This window comes from Ambystoma mexicanum, chromosome 1q (assembly GCF_040938575.1).
Source record: "Ambystoma mexicanum isolate Mex_15411 chromosome 1q, UKY_AmexF1_1, whole genome shotgun sequence".
Taxonomy (NCBI): Eukaryota; Metazoa; Chordata; class Amphibia; order Caudata; family Ambystomatidae; genus Ambystoma; species Ambystoma mexicanum.
Window position 1 is genome coordinate 459,409,407 of NC_090922.1, and position 26,556 is coordinate 459,435,962.

Here is a 26,556-nt window from a genome sequence, read left to right on the forward strand (position 1 = left end):
GTATATTGATGATGATTATGTAACCCCATCTGAATATTTTATTGTAATTGCACCTGTAAGTACCTACAATGTATATCCTGATCTATAACTGTATATTGAGTCTGTGTAACCATGCAACTATGTGACTGTAAGTACCTACAATGTATATCCTGCTATTTAACTGTATATTGAGTTCATGTAACTAAGATACACACCCAGATGCCTTTGGGCCAGGCGCGCTATATAAATAAAGAAATATAAATACAAATACAAATACAAATATTGGCCTGTCTCCTGATTGGGATTCTAATGTGCATTTGTTGTCCGAACCTGAAGTTTTGGCTCTTGCATTTTCCTTCGTGGGTGTTTGGGGTTTAGCTGCTGGGGGCTATAAATCTTTGTTTAGATTGGCCTGTGTGGTGGTTAAAAGGCTTAATGAAACTTCTCAAGCTTTGATGTGACTGTTGCTAGACAGCGGACATTTTAGAAAGGCTATTTTGCTGCTATTGGATGAATTGTTTTTGAAGCACATTTTGGGTTGCAATGCCTTTGAAGGGATGTGTTGTTTTGATTTGGATGACCATTCCCGTTCTATAGAGAAGCATATTGGTAGTTCAAATTACCTGATTTCCCAAGTCACTCAGGATCAGGGTGGGAGCTGGTGGGACCAACTGTTTTCTTGGATTCCTGAGGCGTTGTGTTTCTTTGTGTTTTTGCAGTTGCTTTTGTTTTAGTTGTTTGTTGTTGTTGGTGTGGATGTTTCACCAGTTTCGGAAACCTTCTTTTGTTTCATTGGGATATTGTAGATGATTGTCCAAAGGGTGGAGTGTAATGCCTGTGTGAAAATGAGCTAAAACTTTGTGCCGGTGCGTGGCCATTTTGGACATTCACTACGAAACTCCAATGAAAGTCTATGTTTCTGTGAGCTCAGCTAGAAGGCATACATGAGTTATGCAATGGTTGCAATATTATATTATGAAGAAGATGAGCTCACTATGAAGGATAGTTGTTGTATTGGTTTCTTAAGGACGAGCTGAGAGGGGAGTCAGAGATTTGCAGGTGCATTCATAATGGATGCTGGGAACTAGTCCGTGAGAGACGAGCTGGGTTTTTCCACTTCTGTCTGGATTTTCTGCTCTTTGCCTCTCATGCTTGCTGTCTGTCCTTCGGCCGGGGACAGTTTGCAATTTATGAGGGGCGGGGCTTTGTCCCCCTTAAGAAGAGAGGCATCCTGATGAGGAGACAGAGAATAGGAACCCCGGGTGATGAAGTCTTGCTGAGAGGGAGGACTCCGCTCCAGACCCTGTTAGTATGTGTGATCTCTCTGCCTACCTGCCTCAGGACTGGGCATTGTTGTTGTGGCTGAGATACCACTGGTGGTGTATATCCTTTGTAGCTATCCTTGTGTGTGTGCTTATGTATAACCAATTGTATTTATCCCATAGTTATCTGTGTGCTTATGGATTATGATTAAAGGGGCCTGTAATGAGCCCATTATATTTCAACCCTTGGTGGTAAGTGTGCTTTATTGCCTCCTGACTCCAATAACTTTTGGTGTGTGTAATAGGGTGAGTATTTCTGAGGTCATTACACGAGTCCTAAAAGCGAAACACCTGTGGATCCCTTTACCTCGTCACATCTCGCTATGCAAGACTCTAAATCTTCCTCGCCACTGGCACATCTCTACATTTAGATTTTATCTTTTAACAAGGCTGAGTGTGCAGGAAAATAAATGTAAAATTTCTGAATGTCCAAATTTCACACAATGGGTGAGAAGTGTGTGGGTCTTGATACCCTGTTGGCCACAGGTAATGTGCCCTGTGGAATACTCCATGTACAGTTTGTGGGGGTCAACGTCAATGAGTGGACGATTTTCTGTGGTCATTTAGGATCTTCCTTGCCCGATCCTCCACTTCTTATTTGTGACTTCATCAATTATGCACGTTAACATTTTGAAAAATGAAGAACTTAAAATTGCCTCAACTGATTTTATATATTTTTTTTTACATGCACCAGTTATCCATAAATTCTAAGTGCAAATATCTCGAAAAGTGAAGTATACAATTTTGAAATATTTGTCCCAAAAACGTGTTTTTGGGTCTATGTAACTTACTGGACAAAACACATTTTTAACATAATTTTCTCCACATAAATACTTTCATGGATTATTTTCTCCACAACTGGCAGGCCATTTCAGATGCAGCTAAATATACTTGTGCTATTTTTGATGACCATTACATGGACAGTTTAAAGCTACAGTTACAGTTAATGTTATAATTTCCAATACATTTAACACATTCTCACCATCTAGGTAGACATACCTTTGTAACTGATCTGAAAAATGCCCTGTTTTCTTTCCCATTTTGTTGTTTTTCTTCTTAAGTGTTAAGACCTGATCTGGGAGGCCGGATTGAGTGTTAACGGCCTGGAGCCTGAGTTAAAGGCACAAGTGATGCGAGGGTGATTAATGAGGGGCCCCGTGCCAATTACACACGATCTAGCATGCTGGAGAGGGTCTTAATGCTACTTGCACCTCCGTGATGCCAATCCGGTAACCTGGGGTACTGAGAGCATTGCATTTTCATTCAATGAATGGGACGTCCCGTTCATTGAAGGAAAATACTTCAGTAAGATGGCCGCCATAGATCTGGAATGCAGGGCTCCATACGGGGCCCCTCTTCCATTTCCATGGCGGGCACAACGGACCGGAAGTGGAAGCAGCAGTAGCTGCGGCAGTGCCATCTGCCGCAGCTGCAATCAGGCAAATGGGAGAGTAGTGGAGAAAAATAGGGAAGGGACACTGGGGGGAAGATGGTGGGGGGGTGAAGCAGCCCATGTTCCTTGACTCCTGATTGGCTGCCTCCCCCATGCCCGGTGTTAATCTAGATTTCAAGTTTTAGGTACATTGGACTTTCAATCTAGTATGTATTGCATATATTAACTTAATTTTCCAGTTTCACAAATCTTTAAATGTAATATCATGTTATCTACATCCTTGTTTTATTATCTCTTTCTTTTAAAGAATCAGCTTTAGAAAATGACTACTGACATTCCTTTTTTTTTTCAGAAAACAGTCACATGATCAGGGAAGATGTCACTGAGATGCTAACCTCTCTGCCAAACGCATCACATCTTGCGACAACTATGCCTATCTATCAAGAAGATGGAGAATATGATTACCCGATTACCTTAAACAACTGCATGACCTACTTCCGCATGGTGTCATACATTGTCACTTTTCTCCTGGGCATCTCAGGCAACGGCCTTGTGATTTGGGTCGGCATCTTTCAGATGACAAAGACAGTGAATGTAATTTGGTTTATAAATTTGGCCATTGCTGACTTCATCTTTGATGTATTCCTTCCCTTTCAAATTGTGCCGTTGGCAATGGAGGCACAATGGCCTTTCGGCAGCATTCTGTGCAAATTAAGTCATATGGTGTTAAACTTAAATATGTCTGCAAGCATCTTCTTTCTTGCAGTCATCAGTATGGACCGCTGTGTTTCTGTTTGGAAACCAGTCTGGTCCATGAACAACAGGGCACCTTGGCTGGCCTACAGGGTGGCATTGGCTATATGGATATTGGCAGTAATTTCCAGCTCTCCATATCCAGCATTTTATGACACTGTAACTGGTTGGCATAATGACACATACTGCTCATTGAGCTATGGGATCCAATCGTTTGATTTTTCACAAGAAGATTTTGATAGAATGACAATCCGCCACAATGTAATTGTTATAACTAGATTTGTGTCTATGTTCTTAGTCCCGTTTGCCATCATCATCACTTGTTATGGTGCCATTGCTCTGAAGATTAGGAACAGAAAACACCAGCGCACATCCAGCAGGCCCTTCAAGATCATTATTGCCATTCTGGTTCTGTTCTTCATCTGCTGGTTCCCCTTCAATGCCTTGCCCTTACTGACATTTTATTATGCTTGGCCTATCGGGTTCCAATTAGTAAGCTATTCACTGGCAATTAGCCTGGCATTTTTCAACAGCTGTCTCAACCCTATTCTGTATGTCTTCATGGGCAGAGATTTCAAGGTTACAATCAGGAGGTCTGTCTTATCAGTCTTTGAAAAGGCATTCAATGAGGAACCTACAGGGGCAATGCTGGTGACACCCACCCCACCCCCATTATCAAGGGAAGTAGAATCCCACTTGCTCTGAATGTTTCTTGCATCTCATATCTGTACATTGACACAATGCAAGATTTAAGTGAAAATATCTCCATATTTGTGTTTCCAAAGGTAATGCCGATCTAATTATTTCCCAGATCAGAAGGTGCTTCCATGCTCTGAATGGCTATTTCCTAAAACTATCTCCCATTCTCTCATTTGAATATACATCCTGCAAGCAAACATTTTATGCAGTTTGTATTTCATCACTGTTCCAGACAGCAAGTTTATAAGCACAATATGTGTTCCTGAGCCCTGTTTGAATCCTGTCACATCTAGCATTTTAGAGCAATGCCTTCATTTTGATTGATACATTTTGAATATGTTTACTGGAAACATTTATTAATGGCTTTGCTTTATTGTCTATTCTATAATTGTAAGTGCTTCATAAAGAATTTGTATTGATTGCCTGGAATCATTTTCTATTTTTAAGAAACAAGTGCTAAGTGTATAATAATACAATCTCTGATTAAAATATCTTTTGGGATCAATACTTACATGGAAGCAAGTTTAATAGTTGCTAGATGGTGACATCACTCACTGATCCTGAGAGGAGCTTTAGGGATCTCTATATTCGGTTTTTATCTCACACTGGTCATTTACAGGAAGGTACTGTGTGGAACTCTCTGGCATTTTTTGCGATGGCTCTATTAGTATAAGAAATGCTGTATGTATTGCACCAATTATATACTAATGATATAGTAATGGGCTACAAGAAACATGTTATCAGTGCACAAGTTCTTAATCATACCACAGTTACGATACCGAGTTACAGTTTAGAAGGATGTTGATGTCCCACTATCTTGAATACATTAGAGAGAATCATCTCACTAGCCAGGAAGGCTGGAACGCATAGATATTCTGTTACTGTCATAGAAAGAAAAGTACGCACGCCAGTAGAGGAAAGATCGAGATTATCAATGTGTGACAGATGTTTGTACCACCCAATGAGCAGGGATGAATGTAATTCTAACCACATTAGTTGAGATAGACGAGCCTTCTGACAAAAGGCATCATTAGGGTCTTCTTTAGTATTTTCGAAAGTATTGCAGAAATATGGTTGTTTGTAGAGAAGGAACCGGGTTGGGGTGGGCTTGCATGCAAGTCTTCAATCTGGGGAGTAAGAAAGAGACTCCCCACAATGAGGAGAGTGGCAGATTCAGCCCAGCAGTCCATCCGGGCAGTTGAAGGTACAACAACACGACACACCATGACACAACTCAAATGTAGATTCCAGAGAAGCGATCCTGTATATTTGCTTGTGATGCATTGGATGCTTTGCTGAGTTTGGCTACTAACCAGTGGCAAGTTGAAAGTGATTATACAGGTGGTGTTATACAGGGAACTAATTGTCTCTCCTGAGCCTATACCTATTTTTCAGAAGCAGAAACTCTCATGAAGACATTGAAAATATCCCCATGGTGAATGGTAAAAAGGATCATTATTGAGTCCAGCAATTGATCAACAACATGATAAATGTGTTTACATGAAGACAATGTAGTGCAGGTACCATTACTATGGGTTCTCCCTACTTTTGGACTCGTGGCATGGGCTTCAGTATCTGGAAAAGTGAAACCTCAGCAAGTGGTGATACTGCCACCATGATCTCACCCTAAGTGGCTGCAGAAGACAGGAGAAAGATAAAGATCCATGCCCTCAAGGGCATCTAATTCGAAGGACATTGGCAGAGTGGAGCAGAGAAATATTCCTGGGACTGAATACTCTAGGCAAAAGGAAACCTTTTGCATTGATGAGCATAGTAATAATAATAATAATAATCACTTATTACTTTTAATAGTATGCATTATAATAAGCAATAGTAGTAAAATAAGAAACATGTTCATCAAGGCAGAAAGTTTACTTTTACGCAGTAAGTTCGAAATATGTTTAATTAAAAGTAATTTAAAATCTAAGAAAGCGTGTTTATATTATCAGCAGGGACGGGGCTTTTGGAAATAACTGAGGTTTATTGCTGAAATTTCAAGAACTAACTGCCAGAGAGAAACTTTTATTTTGTATAGCAACATTTTTTTGATGCATTAACGTGGCACACAAGCAGGGAAGTCCACTTGAGGCAGAATCCTCTATTGCTGTGCAATGACACGTAGACAAAATTACGCTGATGATTTATATTTAAAATATTTTCTAGGAACCAACGGGGAGCAAACAAGTATCCCTTAATATTCTACTTTATTAAGTAGAAAACTTTATTCTGGATTTTTCTCACATGAGCTATGGTTTTCAAAGGTCCAGAAGTTTATCAATCCCTGCAAATCTTTCAGATACTTTGCATACCACACTCGGAAACCCATACATAATTTTCTGCTGTGAAAATCCAAGGAATTAATAAATAACTCATTAATATCAGAGACAAATATTCCATGAGGAAAGATATATTTTGGGACAATCTATTTTCAATATACTTCAATAAAGTTTAATTTATAGCCTCAGTCTGCAGTTTGGTTAGATAGCGTGTAACCAGAGTGCCACTAAAATACCTTTAATTACAATCTGGGTTTTAATGAATTCTTGGCGCATTTATATAAATGCTCTATCATTATTGTACTTATTTCTGGTTTGCCTTTCAAAGACTCTGGACAGGGAGAGGCATCAACCAGCCTTGGTTAACTCTTCCAGGAACGCTTTTTACTTTCAGTCTGTCCACCTGCTCAAAATCCCACTCAAGCCATCTAGTTCTGCCTTGGGAAAGGCAGTCCCCTCTGTTAAAGGCCTACTTAAGGAGATTTCCAATCAGCTATTCCATGTGGAAGTCCAATCTGCTTTACTTAGTCAAAATGACTCTCTTCCCTGTTTGCTTTATCAAAACTCTACTTTTAATACCAAGAAAACTGCACCCATGTGACACAGCATTTTTAGATTAGACAGAGAGTGAGCAAGGGTACCTGTACTTATTTAAAACCATTAGGATCCTCCTATTTGCTGCAATTGGCCCATTGACTTTATATGTCATAAGCATATGTGTTAGTTATGAGGTAGCACTTTCATTAGGAATGTAAAATCAAAATGTGAGTGAATATTTGATAATGCCCAGTTTGAACATTCAATCTCAATAAGAATGATATGTTTGGATTTGCAAGAATGTTTGTAATCCGATGACATCTGTTATGCCTTTATGATTGCATGCATAACAGCTCTCAGAATAGGCACTTTTTGACAATGCATGCAGTTTAATGTGTCCTTTTTATATGCATGTGATCTCTGCTTTCCCTTTGGAATATAAATATGTATCTGTATTTTTAATTGAACCATTATAGCCAAAAATGTATTTACTATTTGTCACTTTCAAGTCATTGGGCCTCATTACAACCTGCCAGTCCGGGACCGTGCAAAATCCGTGACGGCGGTAAAAACGTTTCCCTGTCCGCAAGGGTGCGGAAAAACCGTCCGATTACACGCTGTCGGTCACGCGCACCACACGGACTCGGAAACGTTGTTACCGCCGTCACGGAAAACCCCACGGAAATGGAAATAACAAAGCCACAAGTGGCGCAAAACCCGTTTCCGCCTCCGCCGCCACGGACACGGAACCGGAAATACCATGATCGCCAAAACAGGAAACAGAGAGGCGGCCATCATATAAAAGCACAATCCATTGCCATCCAGAGCCAGCACAAGCACAATCCTAACTCTGAGAAGCCAAAAGGGACCACCAGCATGTCTGCCAGGATTCCTGCTCAGAGGCAGCGCAAACAGCGCTTCAGCGAGGCGGAGCTAACCGTCTTGGTGGAGCACATTGTGGACAATGCTGAGATGCTGTTCAGCGCCGACCAACGGCGTGCCACACAGCAGCGGAGGAAGGAGGTGTGGGCCGAAGCTGCACGCAAGTGCACCGCCGTGGGCGTGGCAGTGAGGAGCGTGAAGGACTGCCACAAGCGTAGGGACGACCTGAGGCTGAGGGTACGCAACCTCATTTCCACGCACCTCCAACACAGCAGTGGGACAGGCGGAGGACCCCCTTCCCCACTGAGGCTGCAAGCATGGGAGGAGCATTGCAGCAGCGTCCTCCACCTAGAGGGAATCCATGGGATTGGGCAGGCTGAGTCAGGAGTGAGCCCACCTGCAGATGCCGGTAAGTGCCCAAACATGAATGCCACATGTAAATATGCAGTTGTGAGTACTGGGCCAAAGGACCCATTAACAACCCCCCCCCCCCAGGCAGTGCATGTGTGGGCCAAAGGACCCATTAACAACCCCCCCCAGGCAGTGCATGTGTGGGCCAAAGGACCCATTAACAACCCCCCCCAGGCAGTGCATGTGTGGGCCAAAGGACCCATCATGATCCGTATGGCAACCAATATCACTGAATGCAGACACCAGCAATCAGATGCATGTCTGACCCCGCATGCCGGGCGCATCGCGGCGCCACAACGAGGCTAAGCCTCGCTTATCCTGTGCATTTCATCCGCCGGCAGGCGGATGTGCCGGCGGCCCTACGAAGGCCATACAAAGGCCTGTTGAGAGCCTGTTCGGCCTCACTTCGTCGCCCCATCCAAGGGAAGAGGGCAGGAGCCCTTTCCCCATCGCTGCAAATCGCAACAGCTGGTAAGCTGCAACGAAGGCCTGCCTGGCCTTGTCCTACTTCCTGCCTGACCCCCGCATGCCGGGCGCATCGCGGCGCCACAACGAGGCTAAGCCTCGCTTATCCTGTGCATTTCATCCGCCGGCAGGCGGATGTGCCGGCGGCCCTACGAAGGCCATACAAAGGTCTGTTGAGAGCCTGTTCGGCCTCACTTCGTCGCCCCATCCAAGGGAAGAGGGCAGGAGCCCTTTCCCCATCGCTGCAAATCGCAACAGCTGGTAAGCTGCAACGAAGGCCTGCCTGGCCTTGTCCTACTTCCTGCCTGACCCCCGCATGCCGGGCGCATCGCGGCGCCACAACGAGGCTAAGCCTCGCTTATCCTGTGCATTTCATCCGCCGGCAGGCGGATGTGCCGGCGGCCCTACGAAGGCCATACAAAGGCCTGTTGAGAGCCTGTTCGGAGCCACAGGAGCCTGGGGCCACTAACTCTGCCCTCACCGCTCCAGCCGCAGCAGCACACCACGGAGGAGGGCGAGGAGCATCTCCAGATACACACGGTTCGGCCGTGCTTCAGATCACCCTGCCTCATCGAATTCCCTCAAGGGCGAGGGTTGCCTTCATATCACAGTCAGGTATGCCCACCGTGCACATTTATTGTTTTCAAGTTGTACGTCGAGTTCTGAGGCGCAACGCTTCTTGAGAATCGACTGACTTCGTCGGTTTCTTCCGCCTGGCCCAGCAATGGCGGGCGCATCGCGGCACCAGAGTGAGGCTCTGGCCGCACGAATCAGCTGTTGACCTCCCTATTTCATGATTATCCCTTCCGCCGGCAGGCGGGAACGCCGGCCTCTCAACAAAGGCCCGCACTAAGGCCCCTGTTTGCATCCGGAGCCTCGGAGCCAGTGTCCACTCTGACCTTTAATCCATTGCAAGTAGAGGGGATACCCTCAGTCTACACTATTGTGCTTTCTGGTATGTCTTCTGCTACTCCGCAATCATAAACATTTGAACTCGGTTGCTTTCACCTTCGATAACTGTTTGCTACATTCGCTTATGCCTCCAACTCCGCCGCCTCTATGCGTTACCGCTGCCACCTCTTATTAGTACAGTCATTTTCAGCCCCCTGTGCTTTATGCCTCATGACTGCTATTTGGCTGTGCCTTATGGTCGCTACTGACCACTGCAATTGTGTTGTGCCTTATGGTCGCTACTGACCACTGCAATTGTGCTGTGCCTTATGGTCGCTACTGACCACTGCAATTGTGTTGTGCCTTATGGTCGCTACTGACCACTGCAATTGTGTTGTGCCTTATGGTCGCTACTGACCACTGCAATTGTGCTGTGCCTAATGGTCGCTAATGGACCACTGCAATTGTGCTGTGCCTTATGGTCACTAACTGACCACTGCAATTGTGTTGTGCCTTATGGTCGCTACTGACCACTGCAATTGTGCTGTGCCTTATGGTCACTAACTGACCACTGCAATTGTGTTGTGCCTTATGGTCGCTACTGACCACTGCAATTGTGTTGTGCCTTATGGTCACTAACTGACCACTGCAATTGTGCTGTGCCTTATGGTCGCTAACGGACCACTGCAATTGTGCTGTGCCTTATGGTCACTAACTGACCACTGCAATTGTGTTGTGCCTTATGGTCGCTACTGACCACTGCAATTGTGCTGTGCCTTATGGTCACTAACTGACCACTGCAATTGTGTTGTGCCTTATGGTCGCTACTGACCACTGCAATTGTGTTGTGCCTTATGGTCGCTACTGACCACTGCAATTGTGCTGTGCCTTATGGTCGCTAACGGACCACTGCAATTGTGCTGTGCCTTATGGTCACTAACTGACCACTGCAATTGTGTTGTGCCTTATGGTCACTAACTGACCACTGCAATTGTGTTGTGCCTTATGGTCGCTACTGACCACTGCAATTGTGTTGTGCCTTATGGTCACTAACTGACCACTGCAATTGTGTTGTGCCTTATGGTCGCTAACGGACCACTGCAACTGTGCAAGTGTCATATGGTCGCCCTCACGTTCCGTACCAGACCACGCGCGCTTAGACTCTACTAGGTCAACATGCCCCCCTCCAACAGTCTAACTACTGCATACTCTCCTCTGTACTCTTTCAGTATCCTACTTACCAGACTGCTGCCCTCCCTTCTCCTCCTTATACTGCACTTTGGCTGCACTGCACTACACCTTACCACCACCTCTATCTACCACTCTTACTTGCATCACACCTCTACTGTGCCATCCCACGCTCACCACACCAACCCCTATCTCAACAACCCAGCCCTCTGGATCCAGCACTTCGCCACCAGACCTTCACCTAACTTACCCTGCTCTATCTCCGTGAGAAATGCTAGACTTGGCTCGCGTTTTACCCACGCTTCCCATCATTTAGCTCACCGCATCAAACTGCCTCTCCCTTTGTCACCACCCACACTTTCACCTAATCTACCACCATCCTCCAACTCCCCTAACCCAAACAATATCAAAGGCGCGCTAATCAACGCCAGATCACTCCCGGCTCACGCCCTAGAAGTAGCTGACTTGATCATCAACCTTGACCTCGACTTTATAGCAATCACTGAAACCTGGCTCCACCCAGCTTCAGGTCCTCTTCTCTCCCTCGCTATCCCTCCAGGCTACAACATTATCAGACATGACCGTAATTCCATCCAATCTAAAGGAGGTGGCATCGCCATCATCCACAAAAACGCTCTGAACTTCCACCTCTCAGCCACACATCACGCCTCCACTCTGGAAGCACTGACAGCTAAACTAGCTGTCACACCTAACCATTCTATCACCTTCCATCTACTCTACCGGCCACCTGGCCCACTATCCACCTTCGCGGAGGACCTCTCTAACATCTTCGCACACAACACCAAAGCTATCTCCCAGGTCTTGATACTGGGGGATTTTAACTTAGGCCTCCACGACCCCAAGGACACTGCTGCTTCGTCTATTGACAACATCCTCACTAATGCTGGATTCACTCAGTTCCTAAACCAACCCACCCACAACAAGGGCAGAACCCTTGACTGGCTAGCCGCCCTCAACTGTCCCATCAACATCACCTCTAACCAACAGTGTGCCTGGACAGACCACAACTTAATTACATTCAATATTGAGTCCAAACCTATCAGCCTCCCTCACAACATTGCCCCGGCTATGGCCACTCGCAACAAACGCAACATTACCTGCGATAGACTCCTCCCCCTCCTCCTTCGAGCTCTCAATGACCGGGATCCCTCATGCTCTGACCCTACGGCCTTGGTCGACACATTCAACCAGGCCATGCTTATAGCCTTAGACACCATCGCACCCTCGAAACTGAGAAAACCTAAACCTCGAGCCCACCTAAACTCCTGGTTTACACCCCATCTCAGAGCCCTGCGCAAAGAAAAACGAATTGCAGAATCCCACTGGAGAAGCAATCACTCGCCAGCTAATAAATCACGCGTACTCCTGGCCACCCTCAACTACAAGGAAGCTATATTCCAGGCAAAAAAAGACACATACAACAAACGTATCGAACAAGCCAAATCTAACACCAAAGAATTGTTTAAAATCTTAAAAGAACTTGAAACTCCTGCTACTCCACCTGACACTTGTACCAAAGATAGCACCTGGTGCTCCAAAATCCAAGAAGCTCTCCTAGGTAAGATTGCCACTCTCCAAATTAAAATCAACAACAAACAATCTAGCCTTCAATCCTACCCTCTACAGATCCCTATACCTACTACAAACCTCTCTAGCACAGACTCTCTGACTCCTTTTAGCTTCTCTCCTCTCTCCATTCCCGAAGTGGAAAAGATCATCACTAGCCTTAAACCTTCCAATTGTCAGGGTGACCTTTGTCCTGCACCTATTATTAAGGAAGCAGCTCACGACCTAGCACCATTCATCACTACGCTCATCAACTCCTCCTTCAGCTCTGGGATTGTACCGGACAATCTTAAGGATGCGTGGGTCATCCCGCTTCTGAAAAAACCTACCCTGGATCCCAGCATACCCACTAACTACAGACCAATTACCACTGTACCTTTTTTACTAAAAATCCTTGACCGCGCGGCCTACCTACAAATTCAGGAATACCTTGAATCTAATAAACTTCTGGGACTCAGGCAATCAGGGTTCCGGCCTCGCCATGGCACTGAGACCGCCCTTATCGATTTAAAAACGCAGATCGAAGAGCTCAAAGACAAAGGCAAACTGGCGTTATTACTTCTCCTGGACCTCTCTGCTGCTTTTGATCTTGTCAATCACAAAATTCTTTGCCATCACCTCAAATCAGCCGCACATTTCTCAGAAAATGCCTCTACTTGGATCAGATCCTTCCTGGATAATAGATCTATGCGCGTGTTTTCCCCACTTGCGGCCGCACCACCCGCTCCGGTCTCTTGTGGTGTGCCCCAAGGGTCTTGTGTCTCGCCCACGTTATATAACGTGTTTACCAAACCCCTTTTCGATATTCTGGACCACTTGGGCGTCACGTATACCAATTACGCTGACGACACACAGATACTAATCCCCATCACAGGAGACTACACAACTGACTCCCGTGCCATCAACGCCATCTACCAGGTCATCCAAGCGTGGATGGCCCAACACGGCCTCTGCCTAAACGATGAAAAGACAGAGCTCCTCATTCTTGGTTCACCACAAAAACTCACTAAACTCGACCCTGCTTTCAAGTCTTTCACCATTGATGGGAACACCATCCCTATTGCCAAGGACACGAAAACCTTAGGGATTTACATCGACTCAACCCTATCCTTGACTAGACAGTCCAACGCAGTCTCATCTGCAGCAGCGTATACTTGCAAGCTCATCACCGCCTGTCGCCCGTTCCTAACCTCTGCCAACTGCGTAACCTTGGCCAGGACCCTCGTACTATCCAAGGTCGATTACTGTAATGCCCTCTACCTAGGTACTAATCTCCGCAACTTAAACAAGCTACAAATTGTCCAAAACAATGCGATCAGAGCGGCCCTTAACATTCCCAGGCGCCAGCATATATCCGACACCAGGCGCAACCTGCACTGGCTCTCTATCCCACATCGCATCTCCTTGAAGTCCCTGGCTCTCACACACAAATGCCTCCACAACCAAGCCCCTTGTTACCTGGCAAACAGATTCTCTTTCCACAATTCCACCAGACCTCGCAGAGCAGCCCAAGCCAACTGCCTTGTCATCCCGCGTTTTAATCTCCAAAGATCAGGTGGAACCAGCTTCCCCATCCTGGCAGCCAAACTTTGGAACTCACTCCCCAATGACCTTAGAGCAGAACCTTCCTTCCTGAAATTCAAACACCTTACCAAAGCTTGGCTATCCTCCCAAGACAGCTAATACCAGCTTACTGCCCTACTTGCACTTTGACCTACTTCGCATCCATTATTAACTATCCTGTATATCACTACCTTATATATATGCGCTTGAATGTATACTTTGTAAATTTTGTAAAAATTCTTGTAATACTCCTGTAATACTCTGTCACATGCCTTGTCTTGCCTTCATCTTGTTGTAACTAAGTTAAGCGCCCGGTTGCCCCTGGGCCTGGTGCGCTATAGAAATAAATAAAATACTAAATACTAAATACTAAAAATGTGACTAACACTATTCAATGTACAATCTTAATGACGCATGTGATGCACCCATCTGCCACCACAACAACACTAATTGCATGCCCTTTGTGTCCCCACAGCCGTTTCAAGTGACAGTGATACTGCACAACAGGCCAGCCAATCTGCATCGGCAAGTACACTAGCCACCGCCACCACACAGGAGGATGCTGCCGGCAGTTCTGCACCTCTGGCCACATTACCAGCCACTACAGATGTGCGGCACACCACCACCACCAACATCCCCACCATCTCCACACTGGCTGAGTCTAGACAGGTGCCACGGGAACCTATCATGGCCACCCAACACAACACCGAAGGCAGCAGCACTGCAGAGGGGGCGGCCTGCAGTGATAACAGTGCCCCGCAAGAGCACTCGGAAACGGGGCCACAGGGGGAGATGCCCACATTGGAAGACCTGGGCTCCTTCCATGAGCTGGGGTTCAGCCCCACTTCACTGGGGAGTCCCATGAGGTCGCCCACCCCATCCATGGCCGAACTGAATCACCCAGCTGGTGGAGAGGCAGCTAGAGGAATCCAGGCTGCAGAGGGAGAGCTACAGCGCCTCAGTGCGTCGCCTGTCGAGGTCCATTGGACGCTTTGCGAGCACCATAGTAACCCTTGCACGCCATGTGCGGGAGGGCAACGACCACACCTCCAGGCTTGTAGAGGCCATGTTGGTTGGCCAATAGGCAAATCTGGCACGGATGCCCTCAATCCCTGATTCTGGCCAATCAAACACAACCACCCCATCCAGCTCCACTACTGCCAGTCCGAGGAGGCGCTCGAGTAGGCTAACGGGTCCCTCGGGCAAGGTTGCACAGAAGCGCACACAGAAGTGATGGTATGTGTGTGGGGCAGTGCAGGACACATGTGGACTACAAGGGTGTGAGAGGGGTGGGCACGTTTGGATGGTGGGGTAGGTAGTTTTGGGGGTTTGGACAATGGGCTCTGGGTGGGGGTGGGCACGTTTGGGTGGTGGGGTAGGTAGTTTTGGGGGTTTGGACAATGGGCTCTGGGTGGGGGTGGGCACGTTTGGGTGGTGGGGTAGGTAGTTTTGGGGGTTTGGACAATGGGCTCTGGGTGGGGTGGGCACGTTTGGGTGGTGGGTGGCCCCGGGTGTACAGCTTCCCTAACCAATGCACCTTTTTCCCTGTTGTTATTACATCAATACATCACCATTTCAAATCAAGACATACATGTGTGGACATTGATCATTTATTTTGCAGTGCAACTATTAATTCATTGTCGTCACCATGTTTGTGCATTTCTGTGAATGTGCTGTGACTCAAAAGTAAATGCGAATCAGGGCATCCCGTGCTCTCTGGCCATCATGTGGACCCCCAGGGGGAGGCGGTGCCATCCCATCCCCATCTCCATCCCCATCCCCATCTCCATCCCCATCCCCATCCCCATCCCTATCTCCATCCCCATCCCCATCTTCCTCATCTGCGTCTGGTGGCATTGGGATGTTCCTGCGCAGGCATGTATTGTGCAGCATGGCACATACGAGCGTGATTTTGCCCGTCTTCACTGGGCTGTACAGCAGTGATCCGCCAGATCTGCTCTGACAGCGGAAACGGGCCTTCAGCAGTCCAAATGTCCTCTCAATCATTCCACGTGTGCGGATATGTGCCCTATTGTATGCCTCTTCATGCCTGTTCCTTGGTCTCCGTACAGGTGTCATCATCCATGGCGTGAGTGCATATCCCGCATCACCTACATGGGATGTAGATGGGGGAACATGTCAGTGTTTGTGGCATCATGTCCTCATCTGCTTCTGTGCATTCTTGTATCATCATTCATTCATGCATATGTACCATGCAGTGTCTGGAGGTATGTTTTGGCCATCACGAGGTATGTCGCTGACTGCATATGGGCCTACACATTAACTTGCATGTTTACTGTGCCCTGCGGGTGACATTTGATTGTGTGCATGTCATGGTGCAGTGCTGTCCACACATGGCAGAGTGACTCCACTGTACGGAAGTAGTAAATACACGTCGTCTCATTTACAAGCCTCTCGTGCTTTTTGGGGCAGTGTTTCAATTGAGGGTGGGTGTCTGCAGTGGCACAGGGTTCATGGGACAGTGACGGGATTGGCTGTGGCAGCGTGTGCACGGGCACATTGTGGTGCCCTGTCATGTCTTCCTTCATGATGTTTGGCATCCGCTGTGTATTTGGTAGATGGAAGGGGGTGATGCATGTGCGGTCACAGCGGCACACTCACAATGCTCATTGGCCTGGACACACACACACCACTCCGAGAGGGTTGTAGCATCGTCAGCTGTACTCACCCAATAGCCATGTGCTTTGTCCGGCATAGCGTTCCATCTACCGTGGCAACGTGGAATTCCGCAGTACCATTGAGTCATGTGATGAGCTTGGGAAACGTGCACAGCAGTGTGTAATCAGTTGCATGGCATCACAAACCATCTGGACATTCAAAGAGTGATACTGTTTCCTATTGCGGAACACCGCCTCAATTGCATGTGGTACTGTCAGCTCGACGTGGGTGCAGTCAACTGCGCCTATGCAATTTGGCATGCCTGCTATGGCATGGAAGGCTAACTTGGTGGCAATGAGCTCGGGGAGGGTGCGGGGTAGGGCTATGTGTTCCGACACATGGCGCAACAGGGCATCCAGTACCTGTACCAGGATTTTTGAGAAACACGGTTGTGATATGCCGTGCAGCTCACCAACCGTGTGTTGATAGGTGCCAGTGCCAAGGAAATGCAGAACTGAGACAACCTTCAAGAGGGGGGGATGGCGGTGGGGGTGTCAATTAGGCTGCTGATGTTGTCCTCAATCATGGCGGTGATGTGCAGGATTGTTGCACGGTCCAGCCGGTATAGGGTGTGGATCTGTCCTGGGGTGAGGTTCCAGGGTGAGGCCCTGATGTGTGGTATTGGTGGCTGGCGGCGGGGTCGGGCTGGCTGGGCAATGGGGTTTGCCATAGCTGCAGGGTTGGCTGGTGGCCGCCTGCGCCTCCTCCGCCTACGCCTCCTCCTCTGCGCCATTACTGCCACCATGTGCAGTACTGCCTGTTGGTTGAGTAGGCCCAGTCCCAGTTCTACTAGACCTGCTGCCTGCATGGTTCTGTGTTGTGTTGGGCTGGGTGTGGCCCTTTTGTAGGCTCCCAGTGGCCTGCTAGGTCCAGATGGGCTGATTTGGTGCACCTGTGCCCTGATTCAGTTCAGCAGGCAGTGTATAACGCCATGTTCGCGGTGGCGGCGGTTCCGCCACCGTGATCACGGTATTTCCGCCATTTTTTTCCCGGTATTTCCATGTCCGCGCTAGTTGTGATGCTCACGGTGTTTCGTGTTGCCGGTAACGGAGGGGTTTCCGTGCAGACGGACTTAAGGGGAACCCTATTTCCGCGGTGGCGGTTTAGGGTGGTGCTATTACCGGGGCCGCGGGTCATGATTGCGCGGACATGGAAACGGTGCCGGTATGGTTTTACCGGCAGTGTTAATTCCGGACCGGAGTACTTGTAATGAGGCCCAATGGGCCTCATTACAACCTGCCAGTCCGGGACCGTGCAAAATCCGTGACGGCGGTAAAAACGTTTCCGTGTCCGCAAGGGTGCGGAAAAACCGTCCGATTACACGCTGTCGGTCGCGCGCACCACACGGACTCGAAAACGTTGTTACCGCCGTCACGGAAAACCCCACGGAAATGGAAATAACGAAGCCACAAGTGGCGCAAAACCCGTTTCCGCCTCCACGGCCACGGACACGGAACCGGAAATACCATGATCGCCAAAACAGGAAACAGAGAGGCGGCCATCATATAAAAGCACAATCCATTGCCATCCAGAGCCAGCACAAGCACAATCCTAACTCTGAGAAGCCAAAAGGGACCACCAGCATGTCTGCCAGGATTCCTGCTCAGAGGCAGCGCAAACAGCGCTTCAGCGAGGCGGAGCTAACCGTCTTGGTGGAGCACATTGTGGACAATGCTGAGATGCTGTTCAGCGCCGACCAACGGCGTGCCACACAGCAGCGGAGGAAGGAGGTGTGGGCCGAAGCTGCACGCAAGTGCACCGCCGTGGGCGTGGCAGTGAGGAGCGTGAAGGACTGCCACAAGCGTTGGGACGACCTGAGGCTGAGGGTACGCAACCTCATTTCCACGCACCGCCAACACAGCAGTAGGACAGGCGGAGGACCCCCTTCCCCACTGAGGCTGCAAGCATGGGAGGAGCATTGCAGCAGCGTCCTCCACCTAGAGGGAATCCATGGGATTGGGCAGGCTGAGTCAGGAGTGAGCCCACCTGCAGATGCCGGTAAGTGCCCAAACATGAATGCCACATGTAAATATGCAGTTGTGAGTACTGGGCCAAAGGACCCATTAACAACCCCCCTCCCCCCCAGGCAGTGCATGTGTGGGCCAAAGGACCCATTAACAACCCCCCCCCCAGGCAGTGCATGTGTGGGCCAAAGGACCCATTAACAACCCCCCCCAGGCAGTGCATGTGTGGGCCAAAGGACCCATCATGATCCGTATGGCAACCAATATCACTGAATGCAGACACCAGCAATCAGATGCATGTGACTAACACTATTCAATGTACAATCTTAATGACGCATGTGATGCACCCATCTGCCACCACAACAACACTAATTGCATGCCCTTTGTGTCCCCACAGCCGTTTCAAGTGACAGTGATACTACACAACAGGCCAGCCAATCTGCATCGGCAAGTACACTAGCCACCGCCACCACACAGGAGGATGCTGCCGGCAGTTCTGCACCTCTGGCCACATTACCAGCCACTACAGATGTGCGGCACACCACCACCACCAACATCCCCACCGTCTCCACACTGGCTGAGTCTAGACAGGTGCCACGGGAACCTATCATGGCCACCCAACACAACACCGAAGGCAGCAGCACTGCAGAGGGGGCGGCCTGCAGTGATAACAGTGCCCCGCAAGAGCACTCGGAAACGGGGCCACAGGGGGAGATGCCCACATTGGAAGACCTGGGCTCCTTCCATGAGCTGGGGTTCAGCCCCACTTCACTGGGGAGTCCCATGAGGTCGCCCACCCCATCCATGGCCGAACTGAATGCCCGCATGCAGCGGATGGAGGACCAGCAGGCTACCCTCACCCAGCTGGTGGAGAGGCAGCTAGAGGAATCCAGGCTGCAGAGGGAGAGCTACAGCGCCTCAGTGCGTCGCCTGTCGAGGTCCATTGGACGCTTTGCGAGCACCATAGTAACCCTTGCACGCCATGTGCGGGAGGGCAACGACCACACCTCCAGGCTTGTAGAGGCCATGTTGGTTGGCCAACAGGCAAATCTGGCACGGATGCCCTCAATCCCTGATTCTGGCCAATCAAACACAACCACCCCATCCAGCTCCACTACTGCCAGTCCGAGGAGGCGCTCGAGTACGCTAACAGGTCCCTCGGGCAAGGTTGCACAGAAGCGCACACGGAAGTGATGGCATGTGTGTGGGGCAGTGCAGGACACATGTGGACTACAAGGGTGTGAGAGGGGTGGGCACGTTTGGGTGGTGGGGTAGGTAGTTTTGGGGGTTTGGACAATGGGCTGTGGGTGGGGGTGGGCACGTTTGGGTGGTGGGGTAGGTAGTTTTGGGGGTTTGGACAATGGGCTCTGGGTGGGGGTGGGCACGTTTGGGTGGTGGGTGGCCCCGGGTGTACAGCTTCCCTAACCAATGCACCTTCTTCCCTGTTGTTATTACATCAATACATCACCATTTCAAATCAAGACATACATGTGTGGACATTGATCATTTATTTTGCAGTGCAACTATTAATTCATTGTCGTCACCATGTTTGTGCATTTCTGTGAATGTGCTGTGACTCAAAAGTAAATGCGAATCAGGGCATCCCGTGCTCTCTGGCCATCATGTGGACCCCCAGGGGGAGGCGGTGCCATCCCATCCCCATCTCCATCCCCATCCCCATCTCCATCCCCATCTCCATCCCCATCCCCATCTTCCTCATCTGCGTCTGGTGGCATTGGGATGTTCCTGCGCAGGCATGTATTGTGCAGCATGGCACATACGAGCGTGATTTTGCCCGTCTTCACTGGGCTGTACAGCAGTGATCCGCCAGATCTGCTCAGACAGCGGAAACGGGCCTTCAGCAGTCCAAATGTCCTCTCAATCATTCCACGTGTGCGGATATGTGCCCTATTGTATGCCTCTTCATGCCTGTTCCTTGGTCTCCGTACAGGTGTCATCATCCATGGCGTGAGTGCATATCCCGCATCACCTACATGGGATGTAGATGGGGGAACATGTCAGTGTTTGTGGCATCATGTCCTCATCTGCTGCTGTGCATTCTTGTATCATCATTCATTCATGCATATGTACCATGCAGTGTCTGGAGGTATGTTTTGGCCATCACGAGGTATGTCGCTGACTGCATATGGGCCTACACATTAACTTGCATGTTTACTGTGCCCTGCGGGTGACATTTGATTGTGTGCATGTCATGGTGCAGTGCTGTCCACACATGGCAGAGTGACTCCACTGTACGGAAGTAGTAAATACACGTCGTCTCATTTACACGCCTCTCGTGCTTTTTGGGGCAGTGTTTCAATTGAGGGTGGGTGTCTGCAGTGGCACAGGGTTCATGGGACAGTGACGGGATTGGCTGTGGCAGCGTGTGCACGGGCACATTGTGGTGCCCTGTCATGTCTTCCTTCATGATGTTTGGCATCCGCTGTGTATTTGGTAGATGGAAGGGGGGTGATGCATGTGCGGTCACAGCAGCACACTCACAATGCTCATTGGCCTGGACACACACACACCACTCCGACAGGGTTGTAGCATCGTCAGCTGTACTCACCCAATAGCCATGTGCTTTGTCCGGCATAGCGTTCCATGTACCGTGGCAACGTGGAATTCCGCAGTACCATTGAGTCATGTGGTGAGCCTGGGAAACGTGCACAGCAGTGTGTAATCAGTTGCATGGCATCACAAACCATCTGGACATTGAAAGAGTGATACTGTTTCCTATTGCGGAACACCGCCTCAATTGCATGAGATACTGTCAGCTCGACGTGGGTGCAGTCAACTGCGCCTATGCAATTTGGCATGTCTGCTATGGCATGGAAGGCCAACTTGGTGGCAATGAGCTCGGGGAGGGTGCGGGGTAGGGCTATGTGTTCCGACACATGGCGCAACAGGGCATCCAGTACCTGTACCAGGATTTTTGAGAAACACGGTTGTGATATGCTGTGCAGCTCACCAACCGTGTGTTGATAGGTGCCAGTGCCAAGGAAATGCAGAACTGAGACAACCTTCAAGAGGGGGGGGTGGCGGTGGGGGTGTCAATTAGGCTGCTGATGTTGTCCTCAATCATGGCGGTGATGTGCAGGATTGTTGCACGGTCCAGCCGGTATAGGGTGTGGATCTGTCCTGGGGTGAGGTTCCAGGGTGAGGCCCTGATGCGTGGTATTGGTGGCTGGCGGCGGGGTCGGGCTGGCTGGGCAATGGGGTTTGCCATAGCTGCAGGGTTGGCTGGTGGCCGCCTGCGCCTCCTCCGCCTACGCCTCCTCCTCTGCGCCATTACTGCCACCATGTGCAGTACTGCCTGTTGGTTGAGTAGGCCCAGTCCCAGTTCTACTAGACCTGCTGCCTGCATGGTTCTGTGTTGTGTTGGGCTGGGTGTGGCCCTTTTGTAGGCTCCCAGTGGCCTGCTAGGTCCAGATGGGCTGATTTGGTGCACCTGTGCCCTGATTCAGTTCAGCAGGCAGTGTATAACGCCATGTTCGCGGTGGCGGCGGTTCCGCCACCGTGATCACGGTATTTCCGCCATTTTTTTCCCGGTATTTCCGTGTCCGCGCTAGTTGTGATGCTCACGGTGTTTCGTGTTGCCGGTAACGGAGGGGTTTCCGTGCAGACGGACTTAAGGGGAACCCTATTTCCGCGGTGGCGGTTTAGGGTGGTGCTATTACCGGGGCCGCGGGTCATGATTGCGCGGACATGGAAACGGTGCCGGTATGGTTTTACCGGCAGTGTTAATTCCGGACCGGAGTACTTGTAATGAGGCCCAATATCTTTTAGTTCACTTGGGATTTCTCTCAGCAAAAGCATATAGCCTCTTGTATTCCACGAGGTTATGCACATCTTTCCTGACTCGTATGACCTTCGGCATAAGCTGATATTATGGTTATTGATGGTTTTCGCAACCCATGTCCAGTCGAGGTCCTCAGTTCCCAAATCGGATTTCCTCGGGCGTTGGGTATCAGAGTGTCTACTTCTTGTTCCAGTTGGCACAATCTTCAATTCTTCGTTCTCAGCGATTTCCCTCTCGGGGGAGACATGTTTGTTTTTCGGGACATTTTCTTCTACCTCGCTTGCGGATCTTTTATGTTCTGCTTGTTTGTAGTTATAGAAGGATCTTTTTCCCCTTGCTGGTTGTCTCTCCTTTAGGTCACCAATCTCATTTATGTCAAACCCTAGGGAGTTGAAGATAGCACCAGTCTGTAAGAGGGCGTCTCGAATGAGTTTAGAGGCTATGTGAAGTATTCACAAGTATTCATCAATTAAAGGATGGGAGGCTCGGTCCAAGTCCCTGGGTGATTGACTAAGAGCTACAACCACCATGGTTCCTTGGAATTCTTCTATCCCTCTTCAAGGCCTGAGGGCCGATGGGTACCTTAATCACTCCATAATGAACTGTCCTAGATCCGGAGAAACACTGGGCCAAACAGACTGTAGGAAATCAAAACCAATGTCCTTGGACTGTGCAAGGCTGTTTCCTTTTTTATCAGGAAATATTAGTAAAGGAATTCAACTTTGTATCACGACTGAGCATGCCAAGGTTTGGGCAGGTGCAGCGGTGGAGGGCTGCTTCTCCGCCAGTGCAGAAGAGAGTGTTTAATTCAAAGATTTGGCAATAGTAGCCATTTGCCCTCCAAATACCTATATTCTGCCTTTGAATGAGAGGAATCTATGAAAGAGGCAAAGGTGCCTTTCAATGCCTCCTTGTTCCGTTTATCCCCCTCTTCCATATAGTCAGACTCCTGATATCGTTCTATAATATCCTTGAAGTCGTGGTCACTTGAAGTGATAAACTTTGCTTAAATATAAAAATGATGCTTATGCACTTCGTCAGTCTTAAATCCACCAGTCCCCCCCCCCCTCTACGAGGCCCCACCGCTTTCAATCAGTGGCATGCTGGACTCTTTCCTCTAGTATTTCTGTGTGCCTTTTGTGTGAAAACTCCACGGCATGGGACCTGATAAGTGAGAGACCCTTGCTACCTGCTCTGAAGTGGATAGACCACCACCAGCCAAACCCTGTGCTATAAAGTGAGGCTGTAATGGAGCTCTTGGGTCAAGCAGGAATGGCAGCTACAGCCAGGGAAAATAATTAGACCCTGGTGAGCAATAAAACACTTTAGTAACAGGACAAATCATGATGCTTAACCTCCAAAAGAGGAGAAGTAGGAGAAGGTGACATTTTGATTTGTTGGAACATCGAGAACAGGCTACCTGAAGTGTGATCGGACATTCTGATAGGAGCAATGGAGGGACATATGGGAGCAGAAGAATGTTTTATTTATTTTGTCTTTTCACTTTTACTGCTATAACGTAAACAAAACACATTGAAGTGCATATTAAGAAGACACCAATACCATAGATTGCATAGCCAATTTCTGGCACACGCATCAAACTTTTGTTTTGAAATTGCGCCACATTAACTCATTTTTTTTTTAATGCATTGATTGAAAAGTTCATTGTCACTGGTTTAATACAGAATCATGGATCCCTCCAAATGCTAAAATAGACTCTTTTCAGGGACTCTACACTGGGTGAACATGCAAAACCATTAAAACATTAATATAAGTAGGCTCAGTTAAATCACTCAGATACAGTTATTAAATGGCTATATGCTAGTCCTTCACAAAAATTCGACATCCCCTGAGAAGTGCCTTTTATTCGTCATCAACGGTGCATTTTGTAAAGATTTTATTTCGGGGACATACGGTAATACTACTAAAGGATGCTGTTTATAAAAGGGGCAAGTCTTCAAGAGATGTAGGACACAATTACCTCTGGATCATACATTAGGGTATAGCTTGTTCCACAGCTTGGTACAAACCACTCAGATCACACCACCTGATCAGACTTTCTGAAATTGAGGTATGATTGTTAGGTTTCATGTAGAGGATCTGCGAGCCCAACGTGGCAGAGAGCGATACAACAATTAATTTCATGGAAAAATGCAACTAGCGGTATGATAAAATATGTAAAGTTTTTGTCTACTTATTTCCGTTGCAGTACCTCGTTCCTCTGATTATTTCAAAATCTGGAAAGCTGCAGTGTTCAACCAGCCTTCCCCATTGTGGACATTGCTATATATACACAAACACACACACACATGCAAGCACACACACCTGCATTGGTTTGAATGTTGTCTCTAATGTGAAAGTCACAATATCACCCTGTGCCTTCCAATTTTGAAAAGACTACTCATTGGAACCTCTTGCTTCCACCACCTCTCTCACATGCTGAAAGGAACGGACACGAGAGGAGGCACAAGGGGAGGGGGGACAGAGAGAAGGAAGAAATTGGCAGAACGGATAGAGCGGGAGGGAGTGCAGAATGAAATGAGCAAGGAGAGGTATGGAGGAGCAAGATCGTGAAGGGATTTAAAGACAAGACAGAGGAAGTGGATTTTAAGTTGGGAGTGAAAGGAAAGCCAGCCAAGATGAGAAAGCGAGGAGGTGATGGAGTCATGAGGAGAGAGAAGACAGAGGATACGAATGGCAGAGTGGTAGAGGGATTTGAGAAGGGCAAGATGGGAAGCAGGAAGTCCAAGAGGAGGGAAGAGCAGTAGAAAAGACGAGAGAGGACAAGGGAGGAGATTAAAAGTTTAGTGGCATGGAAGGTGAGAAAGGAGCGGACTTTACGGATATTGAAAAGGTGGTATTGACATGCGCGAGAAATAAGAGAAATATGGTGGGTGAAGGAGAGGGAGGAGTCAAAGTGAATGCCTAGATTACGAGCGTGGGCAGAGAGAGGAAGATTAGAGGGGGGGAAATGAGTAAAAGGAGGGGGAAGAGTGTTAGAAGGGAAGAAAAAAATGTCAGTCTTGTCTGTGTTGAGAAAGAGAGAAAGTGGGACGACATCCAGTTTTTAATGGCAGTAAGAAAAGAAGAGAGATTAAGATGGAGGTCAGGAGTGAAGGAAGAAAATGAGAGGAAAAGCTGGGTGTCATCTGCGTAAAAGTGGTGAGAAATACCGAAGGAAGAGATGAGAGGGGCAAGAAGGGAGGTGTAAAGAGAGAATAGAAAAGGGCCAAGGACAGAGCCTTGGGGTACACCGTAGTGCACCGATTGTGCCAGCACCAGGACAATCAAAGTGTCTGAGGAGGAGAGATGGCGATAGGAGGGGGGATCCTGGCATAAAAGGGAGTAAGTAGCCTCTTCAAAATTGTGAGGTTCAAGAAACTGATATTGGAAGCGACGTTTACCTGCAAGACTAGGGTGACATTCATTGTTATCAATAAAAGGAACATGTTCCCTTGTAAACTGAAATTGGGACCTACGCACAGTCTCACGGTAGGGGATTTTAAAATGAACTTTACACTACTCTTGAAGTGACAGAGAGTACTCAAACATGATCCTGGAATTCTACTTAATGAGAGATACTTTTTAGATTAGGATTAATGGACAATATTTGTAATTGGAAATATTTACGCCTCAAATGCAAAACAAAATATATTTTATACGGCCCTTTTGACAATTGTTGATCAGATAAGACTCCTAGGAGGAGACTTTAAGTTTACCACGGAGGCCCCAGAACAGATGCCCCAATTGTGCACAATAAGACTGTAGATATTACAAGAAATTAAAAAGAAATAACGACTCACTATCATTTCTTGAATGCTTGGAGGATTCAGTACCCTAATGATAAATACTGCTTATTCTTCTCTAAGGTACACACGAGTTACTCCCAAATCAACTATGCTCTAATCGACATGGATATAGTGTTATATGTTGAAGATGTTGAGGATGAATTTAACTTACTTGAGCTAAATGTCTCGCTATTAGAAGATGAACATTCAACTGAAAGTTTTGGGTATGAAATACATTATTTTTGGAGAGTAAACATTGCCTCTGTAATTGCTAACAGTTTGGGATGCTTTCCAATAATGTATCAGAGGGAAAATATTGCAATGGAGAAAGAGCTTGAGCAGAAGCTTGAAGCTGGAGAAAAAGTTTGCTTCACCTG

General features: G+C 48.0%; 1 protein-coding gene across 1 annotated transcript in view; it reads left to right on the top strand.

Annotated features, from left to right (window-relative positions):
- Window positions 1–4,575, top strand: part of LOC138521462 (N-formyl peptide receptor 3-like) — an 88,056-nt gene extending 83,481 nt beyond the window's left edge. The window contains exon 2 of the mRNA XM_069634326.1: window positions 3,047–4,575. Within this exon, the coding sequence (XP_069490427.1) occupies window positions 3,047–4,152 (1,106 nt within the window). The 3' untranslated portion in view covers window positions 4,153–4,575. The remainder of the gene's footprint in view (window positions 1–3,046) is intronic.
- Window positions 4,576–26,556: the final 21,981 nt, after the last annotated feature.